A 14,972-nucleotide genomic window follows, 5' to 3' on the forward strand; every position below is an offset into this window, starting at 1 on the left:
AAAATAAAGTGACTCATTAATACTGTTTTTTGTTCTCCTGTATGTTTCTTCTTCCAAAATCTGCATAGATTATTAGTAAAACTGACAAAAAACATAACTATTGTATATATTAGACTATGAACTATGAGAAATAGGCAGCAGGGACGCACTGAAATGTATCATTTTAGGCCAAAACTAAAACCAAACTAGATAAAACATTGACCTGAGTGATGAATTTCAAATTATTAAATTAAGATATATAATTTTTTTGCCGGTTTTGATTAATTTAGCATCAAAACCTGCAAAAAAATATATACTAAATAAATCTTCAGTGGCTTGCAAAAGTATTCATCCCTCTTCTATATCAGTACTTTGTAGAGTTAATTTCGCTGCAATTACATAGAAATATTACATCGATTTGTGGAGAGCAGGACTTCTAGTTGTTCTGTGAACAGATTCTCCTGATCCACCTGATCTGTGGATCTCTGCAGCTCCTCCAGAGTGATCATGGGTCTCAGCTGCTTTTCTGATCAGTGCTCTCCTTGCTGGATCTGTTAGTTTGGGTGGATCATGGCCGTGTCTTGGTAGGTTTAAAGAAACAATAAATTGATTGATTGATCACTTAAATTCTCAATAAAATACAATTAAGTTAACAAAATGTAATGAAAACATGTAAGGGGTATGGGTATGAATACTTTTGCAAGCCTTTGTAGTTTGTCTTGCTTTAATTTTCTTTATTTAAATTGAATTTATAAAAAAATATATATATTATTTGGTATAAACTCTCATTTTTAGACTGTACGTTTTTTTTGGCCGTTTTTGTTGCCCGAAGAATTTTGGTTGCCAAATATTCAGTGCAATCCCCCAACAGGCAGAGAACCCAGAACCTTCTCCAGAACCTCACCCCCCCCGGATCTCAGTATCTGATAGGTGCGCTGGAGAAGCTGGAGATCAGGGCTACATCTGGTTTTCGTCGTAGGTGGGCGTGGAGTACTGCTGCTGCTGCATGGACCCCTGAGCCGCCCCCATAGCTGCCTGCTGCGCTGCCTGCTGGACGTGGGGGTTCTTCCAGGCGCCGGTGGTCCACTCCTCCTGGGCCTTACTCATACTGCCCCCACTGCCCCGGTAGAAGTTGTGGATCTGCAGGACGGAGCAGAGGAACCGGGTTTTTAGGGGTTCATGTACTAGTGCATCTAAAAAATTTGAAAATCATTGAAAAGTTACTTTATTTCAGTAATTCAGTTGAAAAAATGTGAAACTCATAATTTATATAGAAGTATTAAACACAGACTGATCTATTTTAAGTGTTTATTCATTTTATTGTTAATGATTATGAAACTTACAGCCAATAAAAACCCAAAAATCAAAAATTAGTGTCTCAGAAAATTAGAATATTATATCACTTTCAGACCATTACAATGGATATGGATGTCTTTTTTTATGTTTTGTTGCACATAACAGTTAATGAGCCCTTTTGTCTATCAGAATAGACCATGAACCAGCCAATGAAAATGTAGCTTAGCCCCGCCCACTGCACGGGAAAACACAGCAACTCAAGACATAAGGGCATGGCAGCATTAGAGTAGAGGAGGGAAAGTAAGAGCCCATTTTCTACACATTTTTATTAGTTTAGAACATGTTTTATTAATATTTATTTATCTGTTTAGGGATGATTTGTAAAATTAAAAAGGGCCAGAATAAAAAAAAAAGCCAAACAATGCAATGCACATTAAAAAGCAATTAAATATTTTAGTTATTTGGTTTTAATTATATAAATAGAGTTTATGTCAAAATATTATAGTCCTGTTTTGTGTCCAGCACAGAAAAAAAATCCAATTCCATTACTGGAATATAATTCAGGTCTGAAATGGTTAAAAGACCAATTGGTACTTTTGGCAGTGTGGGCAGTGTGCCAAATCCTGCTGGAAAGTGAAAGAGAGAGTCATGTCTGTCATCTGCTGGTGTTGATCCACTGTGTTTTATTATCAAGTCTAAAGTCAGTGCAGTTTTGTTTTCCCACAAAATCTTACAGCACTTCATATCTTACAGCTTCCCTCTGCTGATAACAACTTTTACAGAGATGAGGGTTTCATTTTCCAGCAGGACTTGGCACACTGCCCACACTGCCAAACAAAAGTACCAATTGGTCTTATATAATATAATATTCTAATGTTCTGAGACACTGATTTTGGGTTTTTATTGGCTGTAAGCTTAATAATCATCAACAATAAAATTAATAAACACTTAAAATAGATCTATATAATATACATCTATATAATATGAGTTTCACATTTTCTGAAACTAAATTACTGAAATAAAGTAACTTTTCAATTATATTATATATATATTTTTTTAAAAGCACTAATATACTCGTAAAAGAGGGCAAGAATTTCAGGGGCATTTAATGACAATAAAAAATGATAATAATACTGTTTATCATAATAATTTCTTCGGACATTACATCATCCACAAAAACAAATTGTCATGACAGGTACAATTGTTAAAAAAAAATCTATGTATTTTTCAGACTATAAGGCACATGATATAATAAGGTGCATTAGGCAACACTAGTAAGGAACAGGGGTGTCACCATGTTTTCCTTCTAATTCTGCAGATCTTACTGCTGGGTGGCAAGACCTGTAAAGCTAATCTAAGTTAAGTTAAGTAAACAAAACTGTAATTCTTAAAAAACATTTTTATTCAAACGAGTGCTGGATATTAATCTACACAGATTTTCTTTCCTGAAAACTGTTTATTTGGGTGAGTAAATTACTTCTGTTTATTTACAGTAAGCTTAGAGTTCCATAATTCCACTAAGGCTGGGTGCAGCAGCCTTAGCATTAGCAATGGCGGCTAACTGCTAATGCTAACCATGGTTAGCACTAATAAAAGGCCGCTTGATAGCACTACACCCTGCATAGCTAGAAGTTTGTCCTACGTAGCTTGTTTTAACATGGTGAATGCACAGACTACAGCCTAATATACTCGCTTTTAAACTATGAAAGGGCTTAGCAGCTAGTGCTAATGCTGCTGCACCCAGCCTTAGTGCTGGAGAAACTTTATTGAAACTCCTGTATAACGCTGTAGTTTTCCTTAATTTCTGACTGGTAGAATTCATTCATTTAAGATTTTAAAAGCACTTTATAGTCCAAATGATGAATTATGAAGATTATAATTTGTGTGTGTGTACTCTGTACCTTAGTAAAAGCCATAAAGGCCAGAACAGAGACGGCGGTGAACATGATGGTGGGAATCAGCATGATGATGGAGGCGAAGATGCTGGTGCCGAAGAAGGTAATGGTGCCTAACCAGCCGCTGGAGGAGCAGAGATATCCCATTATATTATATTATATATTACATTAATACAGAATAATAACAGTGTTTTTATAGAGCAGAAATAAAACTGCACACTCAGACGATCGCGGGATTCTATAAACGCGTCCATTAGGAGAAATATATCTCACCACACGCCCCAGCCCGGGATCCCGATGGCCTGGATGATGGCGATAACGATCTGGGCCATGAAGACGAAGAAGAAGGCCATGTAGTTGAAGGAGCTATCTGTCCTAAAGTAAACAGACGGGCAGGGAGAGATTGTGGCAGAAACTCTACAGCACTTTGTCCTGAACTGTCAAACCCACAGGCCTGTTTACTGGACTATAAATATATAAATATAAATAAATATAAATACAGCTCTCAGAACTGTCAGCGCTGGACAGTGTATAAACTCCCCCGACGACTGGTGTCAAACGGCTGAACCCAGAATACACCCGTATCTACTGCAGCAACCAAACACAGCAAAACAGCTCAAAATATAACATTATATAAATATATATGATATGAAACTCACAGCAAAATATAACCTATACACACAATTAAAAGAGAAAAAAAGTATTTAGTAAAAAGTTAGGTACCACTTTGAAAGAAGTGTTCCCTTATAAAGGGTTTACAAATAGTTTATAATAGAGTTTATTATTGGTTATGAATTAGATTGGAAATACTTTAAAACCTATTAATAAGCAGTTAATAAATATATGACAACGCATAAATAGAAATGGCAACAGTGAGCTGAAAATGAGCAAAATAGTACTTCAACACTTATTTCTACTGTCAAATCTCAGATCTTTCTAGATACTGATTTTACTTTGTGTTTTCCATCAGTCAGCATTAAACCTGTCATAGTAATATATATATATATATATGTGTGTGTGTGTGTGTAAGTATGTTTAACTATTTACTATAAATTAAATGACTCAGTTGGATTAAATTACTAAGCAAACCACAGTTTTGACACTGTTGCCTTTTCAACTGATGTGTTGTAACTTCTTATCAAAGGTTTTCAAGCCATTTACAACATAATCAATAATAATTAAGTATTTTACAAACCATTTATAAAGTATTAGTCTTATTTTAAAGTGGTACCAAAAGTTATTAGTAGAAAGGGGATATTAGTAATGTAATATGCTACTATACTGATGCATGTATTGCATTTATACCCTTAAAATACACAAAAGCCCATTGCTAACCTTACTCTAATTTAATCATTAGAGTAAATAATTAATCTTTCAATTTAATTTAAGAGCGTTTTCAGACCTGTAGTTGGTTTCTATGGTTCAGATCAGTTGATGAGTTTGTTCATTTGGACTTTGTTAACGTTTCTTCCTCTGTTTGGTTTGTTTTCACACAGGCATAAAAACCTAAACGAACCAAAATCTGCCCCAATAAATCACACAAGCACATCGGAGTCTCCTCTGATTGGTCAGAGCGGATTGGTCTGGTGCGGGAGTAAGAAAGTAAATATAGTGAGAAGATTCTGTGTTACAGTGTAAATATCTGTATCTATAGCAGTGTGAAGCTGCTTTAAAGCAGAACACAAAAAATTTGATGCTGTGCTTTTAAACACAACGCAGATGTGAGCAGTGAACGCAGCACAGACTGTGGTCTTAGTGTGTAAACAGCATGGAGCAGCAGAGACAGCGTTTCTTTAGAGCTGTGGTAATTAGCATTATCTGGCTAATATATATCAGATTAAACTGCACCTTATCAGCAGTTTAGCTCAAATAAAAGGAGTATATTTGATAACTGGGTCGGATCGAGACCGGATCACAATCTCACCACAAGAGAACCACTTTAGAGTTTGTTTGGGACCGGACCCGAGTGTGATTACTGTTTTCACACCTAAGAGTACAAACCAATCAGAGTCCGCTTTAACCGACCAAATAGCTCTGAAATAGTGTGAAAATTACCTAAGATATAACAAAAAAGCTTAGCAGGAAAATTTGTAGCCCTTACTTTACAAGGAATACATTTATTAATTTATCAATTTATTCATTTACTGCTAGTCTACCTAATGCACTGAATAATACAAATGCAACTTAATTTGCTTTATTTAAACATATACAGTACCGGTCAAAAATTTGGACACACTTTAAATCCATCCTTTTTTTTATTATTATGTTAAAATGTTCTGTATTGTAGATTAATACTAATAAGTCATCCAAACTATAAAGAAAACATATGGAATTATTTAGTAAATGAAAAAGTGTTAAACAAACCAGAATATCTTTTATATTTTACATTCTTAAGCCTTATCTGTACAGGATTAGTTTCTCAGGGGGTTCTGGGTAATTTTCTCTTTTATGGGTTTTTTTATCCTCTGTGATTTTATTCCTGTCCAGAACGATCATGTAGGAGTTTTTTCTCAGACGTCCTCTGAGAAAATTACAGGCTGAATTATCTACTGTTTTTCTCTGAACTCCGTGCTCCTCCGGTAATTTTAGTCCCGTCCGGACGCACATCTCTGAGTTTCGTTGTTACAGATGAGAAGGGTGGACGTAAGTGCAGAAATATTTATAATATTATTTATTAAATAAACAAACTAAAACAAACTAAAACAAACAAACAAACCAAAGCTTCACTAAAAATAAACAGAAAACAAACACGGGTAAACGCAAGACGAAATTACAAGACTGAAATAACTAAAATAACAAAGATGAGATTAAAGTATAATCAAAACTAAGAAACCAGTAACTCTAGAAACAAAAAAACAACCTGACAGACACACAGCAAGGTATCACACAAAAGACTAGACAAAGAACACTTGAAACAAAGGGGCTTATATACATGAGGAGGGAACAGGAAACTGGAAACACCTGAGGATCAATCAAGAGGGGGCGGGGTTACAAATCACTGATGACAGGGTGGGGCTAGGGCGGAGACAAGACCAAAACACAACAGAAGCACATGGCTGGGAAACATGACAGGTAAACAGAGGGGCAGGAGCACAAGAGACCAAATGAAGGAGAAACAGAAGACAGACATGGGCTAAGGTTTTACATTCGTCTCCTCGCCTTTAATAAAATAGATATTTGTCCACTGCCGCGCACCGTAATTACACTTTGGGCACGCCACGGTTTCCACGGAGATCCACGTTAAAAACACAATAGTGAGTGGAAATGGAGGAGCTATTGAACCCTCCGATGTCACGTGACCGAGAAAAAAAGACTAAAAACTCACTGATCCTCCTGTTTTTTCAATTGCAGTCCGGATGCAGGAGTTTTATCACTAAAGAGTAGAAGTGTGAAATATTTTACACAGATGCCCCCCTGAGAAACGAATCCCGTCCGGATAGAGCTTTTCAGTTTTGAACATCTCTGCTGGATTTTCTCAGTCAGCTTTATGAGGTAGAATCACCTGGAATTCAGGCTTTCAGTTAACAGCTGTGCTGAACTCATCAAGAGTTAATTACTTGAATTTCTTGTCTCTTAATAAAGTGTTTTAGAGCATCAGTTAAAGTAAAGTAGTGAAGAGGTAGAGTTACAGGTATACAGTGAATAGTGAATATTTGAGTAATGTTCGAATCCAGATTATGAGAAGCAACAACTACTCAACTAAGTCTATTTCACAAACTTTAAAAGATCTCCAAGTGCAGACGCAAAAAAGCATCAAAAAGGTTATGATGATGAAACTGGCACTCATCAGGACCGCCCCATCCCCTCTGTTTACAGGATAAGTTCATCAGAGTTACCAGCCTCAGAAACAACAAGTTAACAGCTTCTAAATCAGTATTTTAGTTTGTTTAACACTGATTTTAAGTTACTATATGATTCCTTATGTGTTCCTTCATAGTCTGGATCACTTCTCTATTCATTTTTAATATACTTTTAAAGTTCTTAGTGCTTTGTTTTAAATGTCAGGGCTCTAAAACACTACCAATTAAGAAGTTTGGAGCTACTTTAAGCTTTTTAATGATGTGAAAAAAGCATTGTAAGCCCGTTAGTTGGGAGCATCGTGTAAAAGTGAAGTATTTTGGAAAGCAGGAGGTGAATCAGACTCACTTGAAGGCTTTATAGATGGGTCTGAACCAGCAGACGTAGGAGCAGGGCGTGAAGAGGATCAGCCAGATGATGGACATACCGAAGTTAGTCACGCCCCCTCCACCAAACATCCACGCCATGCAGCCAATGAAATTCACCGCCAGGGTGGCACTGTACACTAAACACAACACAAACACGTTATAATTCACAATACACAGAGTTTTAACCCCTTACTGCAAAAGAAATTAGTTTACGAGACTAAAAACCACAGCTATCTGTCTGTACACAGGCATGCCTAAAGTCATGGGACCACTGAAGGACCATTCAGGAATAGCAATATATATATATATATATATATATATTTAGTAAATGATAAAATGATCAGGATGTGTTATCAAATATTAAGGAAACATGTAAAAAATGTAAAGACAAGCACTATCATCTGTTGTCAGCAGATCTAAGGCCAGTATTTTATAACTACAACTGTGCAGTATGTGACTATGTAACAGATATCTGTGTGGGTGTGGCCAGCACTAACTCAACTCTCCTGAGGTTGCCAGGTTTAAAAACACAACAGCAGTGCTGCAGCCATGGAAGCTAATCTTAGCTGCTACACAGCCTAAGAAGCTTGATGAAAGAAGATGGAACAAAATGGGATTAAATACTGGTAAGTACTGGTAGTGAGTTTGATATATAGAAAACACTTCAATCCCAGAAGGACTACAAGACAGCTTTCAGTTAACAGCTGTGCTGAACTCCTTAAAAGTTAGTTACTTGAATTTCTTGCCTCTTATGCTGCCTTTACACCAAACTATTTTTTGTCACAGATAAATTTGCAGAGCTGGGATAAAATCACGAGAGTGTTGTTAGAGTGGAGTCGCGGTAGCGTAATCTCAATGGGTCAGTGTAAGGTTTTTAGGATTGAAGTTATTTTATTTTACACTACTTTGCCTTCTTATGCAGTGTTATAGCATTAGCTATGTAGCTGTTTATATGTTATCTGCTAAATTAAGCAGTATATTAGTATATTAGTATATTATAAGTTGTAAATCCAGTTGTAGGGTGTGTATTTTCGGAGCAGTGGTATTTTTTCTGTATAACTGACTTAGCTTAAGCTAATGCAGCTAGCGGTGCATAAAGCTAGTTAGCTAACTGCGAATAAAGTTATATAAAATTTACATGAGCTGGTTTATAATGTTGCTTTTCATGGTAGAAGTTATTAAACTAGTCTCGTTCTCATTCGTTTAGGTTTAGTGTCCTCTGTCTGGCAACCCGAGTGAGCTTGGAGTCCCTGGGGGGTGGGCATATCTGTGGGGTGGGTGGGCGTGTCCGTGGATAAGTGGGCGTGTCTGTAAAGTGGTGGGCAGGGCAAATACCTCTCTCCAGTGTTTTAAACATTGGACTGCTGCAGTCATTTCACACATTGCCTCTTATTTCCTACTGATTACTACTTTAAAATGATCACAAAGCATTACCTTGGCAACACCTGCTCACCTGCTGTGTAAGTTGTGAGGTGTTATCTTGTGATTAAGGTTGATTGAAGCCTGGATAGTGTACTTATGATAAGGCCAGGTGAATTATAGGTTTGGAGTGAGGGCTGATAGTGGGTGCAGATGGATGGTTAAGGCAAAAGTCATTGGATATGATACTAATTCCGGGTCCCGTGACTTTTGGCATGCCAGTGTATAAAGAAGTGTGAACAGTTGTAAATGCAGACACCCCAAACAAAGCCAATACCAAAGTGTAACACACAATCACATGCTACAACATCAATAACATCAGTAACAACATCAGAAATAACATCAGTAACATGCCCAAATCAAATATTACAGTAAAAACTGTATATGCAGTAAAGTACAACCCATTTATTAAAGCAATTGGCATATTCCACCGAATCAGAGCCATTTACATAAATGGAAGCAGAAATTACATGTATAAATGTGCACATAAAATAACTTTAAAATACATTTTATTATTAATCATAGTGTCTTATACATTTACCTAATTGCAAAAGTAAGATATATAATTTAAGAAATAATAAAAACTACTTAGAACAATGAAAAAAGCGCATTAGTTATCTGTCCCCCACTCTCTAACTATAAACTTTACCATGAAATATAATTATTAAAATCCTTCAGAGATGTAATCTGTTTATGCTTTAAAATATAAATATTTTTTTCATAATAAATCCATAATATTTAAGTTAAAATACACATTTTAGTTGCGTCCCTGGGTCTCACTCAGTACTGTTCCCATAACATATTACCCCTGAATCTGAAACATCTGGAACATTCTACAACAGGAAGTCACATCTACAACAGGAAATGACATCATCAGCTGGTTCTGGTTCTGAAGATCATGGGGAGACCAGAATTCTAAAGTTCCCTCATTAGTTTTTTTCTGTATATTTGATCTTATTGTAACGATGACTGAGGAGCTCAATCTCAACACTCAGTCCTGTTACCTACATTCATTCTTACATATTATTGGTTTATTTTTAAAGTACACATTTTGGGAAAATCAATAGAATGTGCTCAGTGTCCTCATTTAGCTATTTTTCAGTTTTTTGCTTATTCTATGCTAAAAACGTACTCCTGTTACTTTCACTCCTGTTACTTAAAACATAAAAAGTAGCAGGAGTGAGTTCCAGTAACAGGAGTGAGTTCCAGTAACAGGAGTGAGTTCCAATAACGTGAATGATTTCCAGTAACAGGAGTGAGTTCCAGTAACAGGAGTGAGTTCCAGTAACAGGAGTGAGTTCCAATAACGTGAATGATTTCCAGTAACAGGAGTGAGTTCCAGTAACGTGAATGATTTCCAGTAACAGGAGTGAGTTCCAATAACGTGAATGATTTCCAGTAACAGGAGTGAGTTCCAGTAACGTGAATGATTTCCAGTAACAGGAGTGAGTTCCAATAACGTGAATGATTTCCAGTAACAGGAGTGAGTTCCAGTAACAGGAGTGAGTTCCAGTAACAGGAGTGAGTTCCAGTAACAGGAGTGAGTTCCAATAACGTGAATGATTTCCAGTAACAGGAGTGAGTTCCAGTAACAGGAGTGAGTTCCAGTAACAGGAGTGAGTTCCAATAACGTGAATGATTTCCAGTAACAGGAGTGAGTTCCAATAACGTGAATGATTTCCAGTAACAGGAGTGAGTTCCAATAACGTGAATGATTTCCAGTAACAGGAGTGAGTTCCAATAACGTGAATGATTTCCAGTAACAGGAGTGAGTTCCAGTAACAGGAGTGAGTTCCAGTAACAGGAGTGAGTTCCAGTAACAGGAGTGAGTTCCAATAACGTGAATGATTTCCAGTAACAGGAGTGAGTTCCAGTAACAGGAGTGAGTTCCAGTAACGTGAATGATTTCCAGTAACAGGAGTGAGTTCCAGTAACGTGAATGATTTCCAGTAACAGGAGTGAGTTCCAATAACGTGAATGATTTCCAGTAACAGGAGTGTTTAATGAATTACATGATAATAAATTTGATCTTGGATTTCAGGTTTGAATCTTCTTGTTAAAATAAAAATATCTTTGCATTATTAAAAACATAATAATGTGCAGGCATATATAGTGATTTTTTTGTTTGTTACAAATGCAATCAATCATTTTTTTATTTAGTAAAGACTTTCTTTGTAGAAAATTAAAGGAATTAGTGGACTTGCTTTTAAACATGCTTTTTAAATGTCACATGCGTTTTGGTAACAGGACTGATAAACATTTAACCATCTTTAGATTAGAAACCTTGTAATAAATGAAGTAAAGCTGTCTGAGTTTGACCAGCACATGTTTTAAATAATTAAATTTAAGGTTTATTAGATTCATTTTTACATTGAAAAAAGTAAAAAAAATGGCACCCATTCGGTGGAATGGCCCAATAAGAAAATAAAGCACGAGCAAATAAAACGGTACGAGACTGAAACGCAGAGCAGAGCAGAGCATGCCATCACACCCAGATCAGATATACCTGCAGGCTTCAGCTACAGCAAGCATCTACAGTAAGAGACGCAGCATGTTACTAATAATCATAATCACAGAATTATAAACATTCAGTACCAGTGAAAAGTCTGGACACACCTTTAATTCAGTGTTTTTTAATAATATGTAAATAAAGTTTAATAATACACCAATAATATAAGACAAATAAAAGCTATTTAAAAGGTAAAGATATGATAAAAAAATATTAAATAAATAAAGGACCTTAAATATTGACATAAAATAAAGAATAAAATAAACATAAGAATAACAATAAGAACAACAAAGTCAATCAAACAAAAATCAGAAGGAGTACAAGACAGACGCTGAGCTGGCTACATTTCAATCAAATAAAAATAACTAAATATAAAATAGCTAACAGAAAGCTAAGCTAACAAAATAAGGTTCTTGGCTGTTTTTTAAAGCCGGTAACACTCAATGCCTAACAAATATTAATTGGTACACAATTCCAGATTTTTGGAGGGTAAAAACAGAAAGTCTTTTTGTGCTTCATCCTGAGAATATTAAGTAAATCAGCTCCTGATGATCTATGAATATTTTCTGTCAGACAGACTAAGTAAAGAACAAAAGTACTTTCAGAAAGAATGAAGGTCAGTCAATGTGAAAAGAGGAATTTCAAGAACTTTAAAAGTATTCTCAAGTTTAGTCACCACAAAGACCATCATAAACATTATAATGATGAAACTGGTACTCATCAGGACCGCCCGAGGAAAGGAAGAGTAAGAGTTTCCTCTGTTGTACAGGATAAATTCATTACCAGCTTAAAAAAAACGTGAGTTAACAGCTCCGCAGTACTGTGTTTTTTTTACAGTTTTAAGTTACTACATGTGTGTCCAAACTTTTGACTGGTACTGTACATGTTTATTATTATAATAAAAGTGTTTTTTATGGAGTGTTGTTACTGCTGAAAAAATAACAAAAATAAAAAATATTCATCAATGAGCAAATCCATTGATGAGATTGGCATTGTGAATGTGAAAAATAAAAAAAAACACAAAAATAGTATTTTTTTAAACTGACTGCATATCTGGAAGCACACAATTTATTATTTACATGTGCATTAGTGGAATTTAGCCAACATTCCTATTCAGAGACACTTACAAGACTAATAGAAACATTTGAGATAGACATCAAGTTAATTATAGGTGTAGGACCCTATTTTAGCAATCTATAGGCAAGCTGTCAACCGTGCACTGTGCAGCTTGATTTAGGGCAGTGTGTCAATGTGTCTTTGCTATCATAACTAAGGGAAAAGTACACCTTGTGCAGCTCGAAACACAAAACAAAAGTCATGTACTAATTCTCTTAATTAATCATGGGTAAAATAATAAACCAATCAGAGTGTCTCTTGCTCGTCATTCTCTTTAAGAGTAGATCAGGTGAGCTCTGACTTTGGTGGATTGCTATTGTAACGGTGCAGCTACCTGGACGTGTCCAACAAACTCTTCTCAGCAGAGGAAACTGAGCTGCTGGTTGACGCTGTGAAGGAGCTCCAGCAGCTCATTTACGGGAACAGCAATGTTATTTTATTTACTATTCTGTTTATTGTTGATGTAAAAGTTGGGTTTGTGCTGCTGTGTGTTCATGTGTGTGTAATAAGTGGGGGTGTACGCTCGGCTCGGCACAGCGCCTGTGTTACCGAGATAGCGATGAACGTTTGACTGTTGGCGTCTGACTAGGTTGTATTCAGTCAGTGGAGCTCCTGTGTTTTCTGCAGTTTTATTTGGTAGGTATAACTCAGAAACTCACAGATCCACAGGTAGTACATCCTCTTGCACAGAGTCCGGTGCTGGTCTGGTATCTCCTCAAAGTCCTGGTAAAAGCAGGGCTTCAGCGGGATGAACCCGGGCAGGGGTGGGAAATTATTCTCTGAGGGACAGAAACAGAAAACAGTGGCTAATTAAATATTAACATTAAATATTGTGAAATATTTATATATTAACCTCCTATAACCGATTATCATCCATAATCATAATTTTAACCTGTTTTAAACGGGAATGATTTACATACCAGCCATTGGGATATGTGATGTAGTTTACAGGAACTTTCTCTTCAGGAGTGAGAATTTGAAGAATACACTTTGAAAAGAGATCAAACAGAACAGTTAGCATTAGCACATACAGTGGCTTGCAAAAGTATTCATACCCTTTGAACTTTCTCACATTTTGTGGCCTTACAACCACAAAATTAAATGTATTTTATTGAGATTTTAAGTGATAAACTAACACAAAGTAGCACATAATTGTGAAGTGGAACAAAAATTAAATATGATTTTCTAAATTTTAATCAAATAAAATTCTGAAAAGTGTGACATGCAAAAGTATTCAGCCCTCTTTACTCTGAAACTCCTAAATAAAACCCAGTGCAATCAATTAGCTTCAGAAGTCTTCAGGGTCATGGTCCACCCAAACTGACAGTAAGTAGAGGGAAGAGTCCCATGGTCACTCTGGAGGAGCTGCAGAGATCCACAGCTCAGGTGGATCTGGAGAATCTGTACAGAGGACAACTATACATCCTGCTTCCCTCAAATCTGGACTTTATGGAAGAGTGTCAAAAAGAAAAGCGTTGTTGAAATAAATACATAAGTGCTGTTTGCAATTTGTAGCTACAATCATCTAGGAACACATCAAACATGTGGAAGAAGAATCTGTTCTCAGATCAGAACAAAGTAAAACCTTTCAACCTAAATGCAAAAAAAATCGCTATCTGTGTGTCAGAAAAAAGTAACACTGCTCATCACCCTGAACACACCATCTCCACTGCACTGTGAAACATGGTGGAGGCAGCATCATGCTGTGGGGATGAGCTTTTCTTCAGCAGGGACAGATTTAGGAAGCTGGTCAGAGTTGATGGATGGAAGATGGATGGAGATAAATAAATACAGAACAATCCTGGAAGAAGAAAAGCTGTTGGAGGCTGTAAAAGACTTGAGATCTTCCAGCAAGACGATGACCCTAAACATACAGCCAGAGCTACAGAGGAGCTATAATGATTTAGATCAGAGAATATTCATGTGTTAGAATGATCCAGTTAAAGTCCTAAAGACCTAAATCTCATTGATCTTCTGTGGAGAGACATGAAAACTGCTGTTCACAGACCAACGCTCTCCATCCAACCTGACTGATCTTCAGCTGATTTATAAAGAAGAATGGAGCAAAAATCTCTCTCTAGATGATAACTGCCGTATAGGGGGGATGATTACTTTTGCAAGACACTCTACACAGTTCTCAGCAGTTTAGAAGGCCTGGTTTAGTTAATCTGACCTGCAGGTATTAGGTTTAAATTAATGATTTTAAACCCAAACCCAGCTCTAATAAAACCCACACATCCTGCCAAAACATTAAACACACCCAGAGCCAGAACCCAGTCCTGCATTCTGATATACTGGGAGCAGTTATAGACCAGTATACCCAGTAAACAGCAGGAGACAGGGACTCAGACAGGACTGTAATCTGCTTACCTGCTGCTCTGCGCGCGGCACGGCTCTCCAACACGTCACCAGCCCTCCGGTTCACACCTGCGGTTCATTACAATAACAATCCGGCTTTAATTCGCTTTAAATGAAGCGGTTTGTTGAAAAATTCCGGTTTATTTCCCTGCTTTATTTCTGCAGGTAAATCCTCTCAGTAAAGTCCTGAGTGTTACCAGGCTCCTCCCATCCACACGCTCGAGCCTTTCCGTT

General features: G+C 36.6%; 1 protein-coding gene across 1 annotated transcript; it reads right to left on the minus strand.

Moving 5' to 3' along the window:
- On the minus strand, window positions 1-14,972 carry scamp5b (secretory carrier membrane protein 5b). The gene is made up of 7 exons (XM_022685699.2): window positions 14,751-14,972; window positions 13,301-13,368; window positions 13,040-13,159; window positions 7,317-7,473; window positions 3,444-3,545; window positions 3,177-3,294; window positions 1-1,119 (listed from the first exon to the last, which is right to left on the minus strand). The coding sequence occupies exons 2-7, from the start codon at window positions 13,305-13,307 to the stop codon at window positions 937-939; spliced, it is 687 nt and encodes a 228-aa protein (XP_022541420.2). The 5' UTR covers window positions 13,308-13,368; window positions 14,751-14,972; the 3' UTR covers window positions 1-936.

This window comes from Astyanax mexicanus, chromosome 9 (assembly GCF_023375975.1).
Source record: "Astyanax mexicanus isolate ESR-SI-001 chromosome 9, AstMex3_surface, whole genome shotgun sequence".
NCBI lineage: Eukaryota > Metazoa > Chordata > Actinopteri > Characiformes > Acestrorhamphidae > Astyanax > Astyanax mexicanus.

Coding starts and splice junctions, on each gene's coding strand:
- scamp5b (XM_022685699.2), bottom strand. Junction 3,295..3,443: donor ATCCCGGGCTGGGGCGTGTG/GTGAGATATATT, acceptor CTGCTCCTCCAG/CGGCTGGTTAGGCACCATTA. Junction 1,120..3,176: donor CCTTTATGGCTTTTACTAAG/GTACAGAGTACA, acceptor TCCGTCCTGCAG/ATCCACAACTTCTACCGGGG.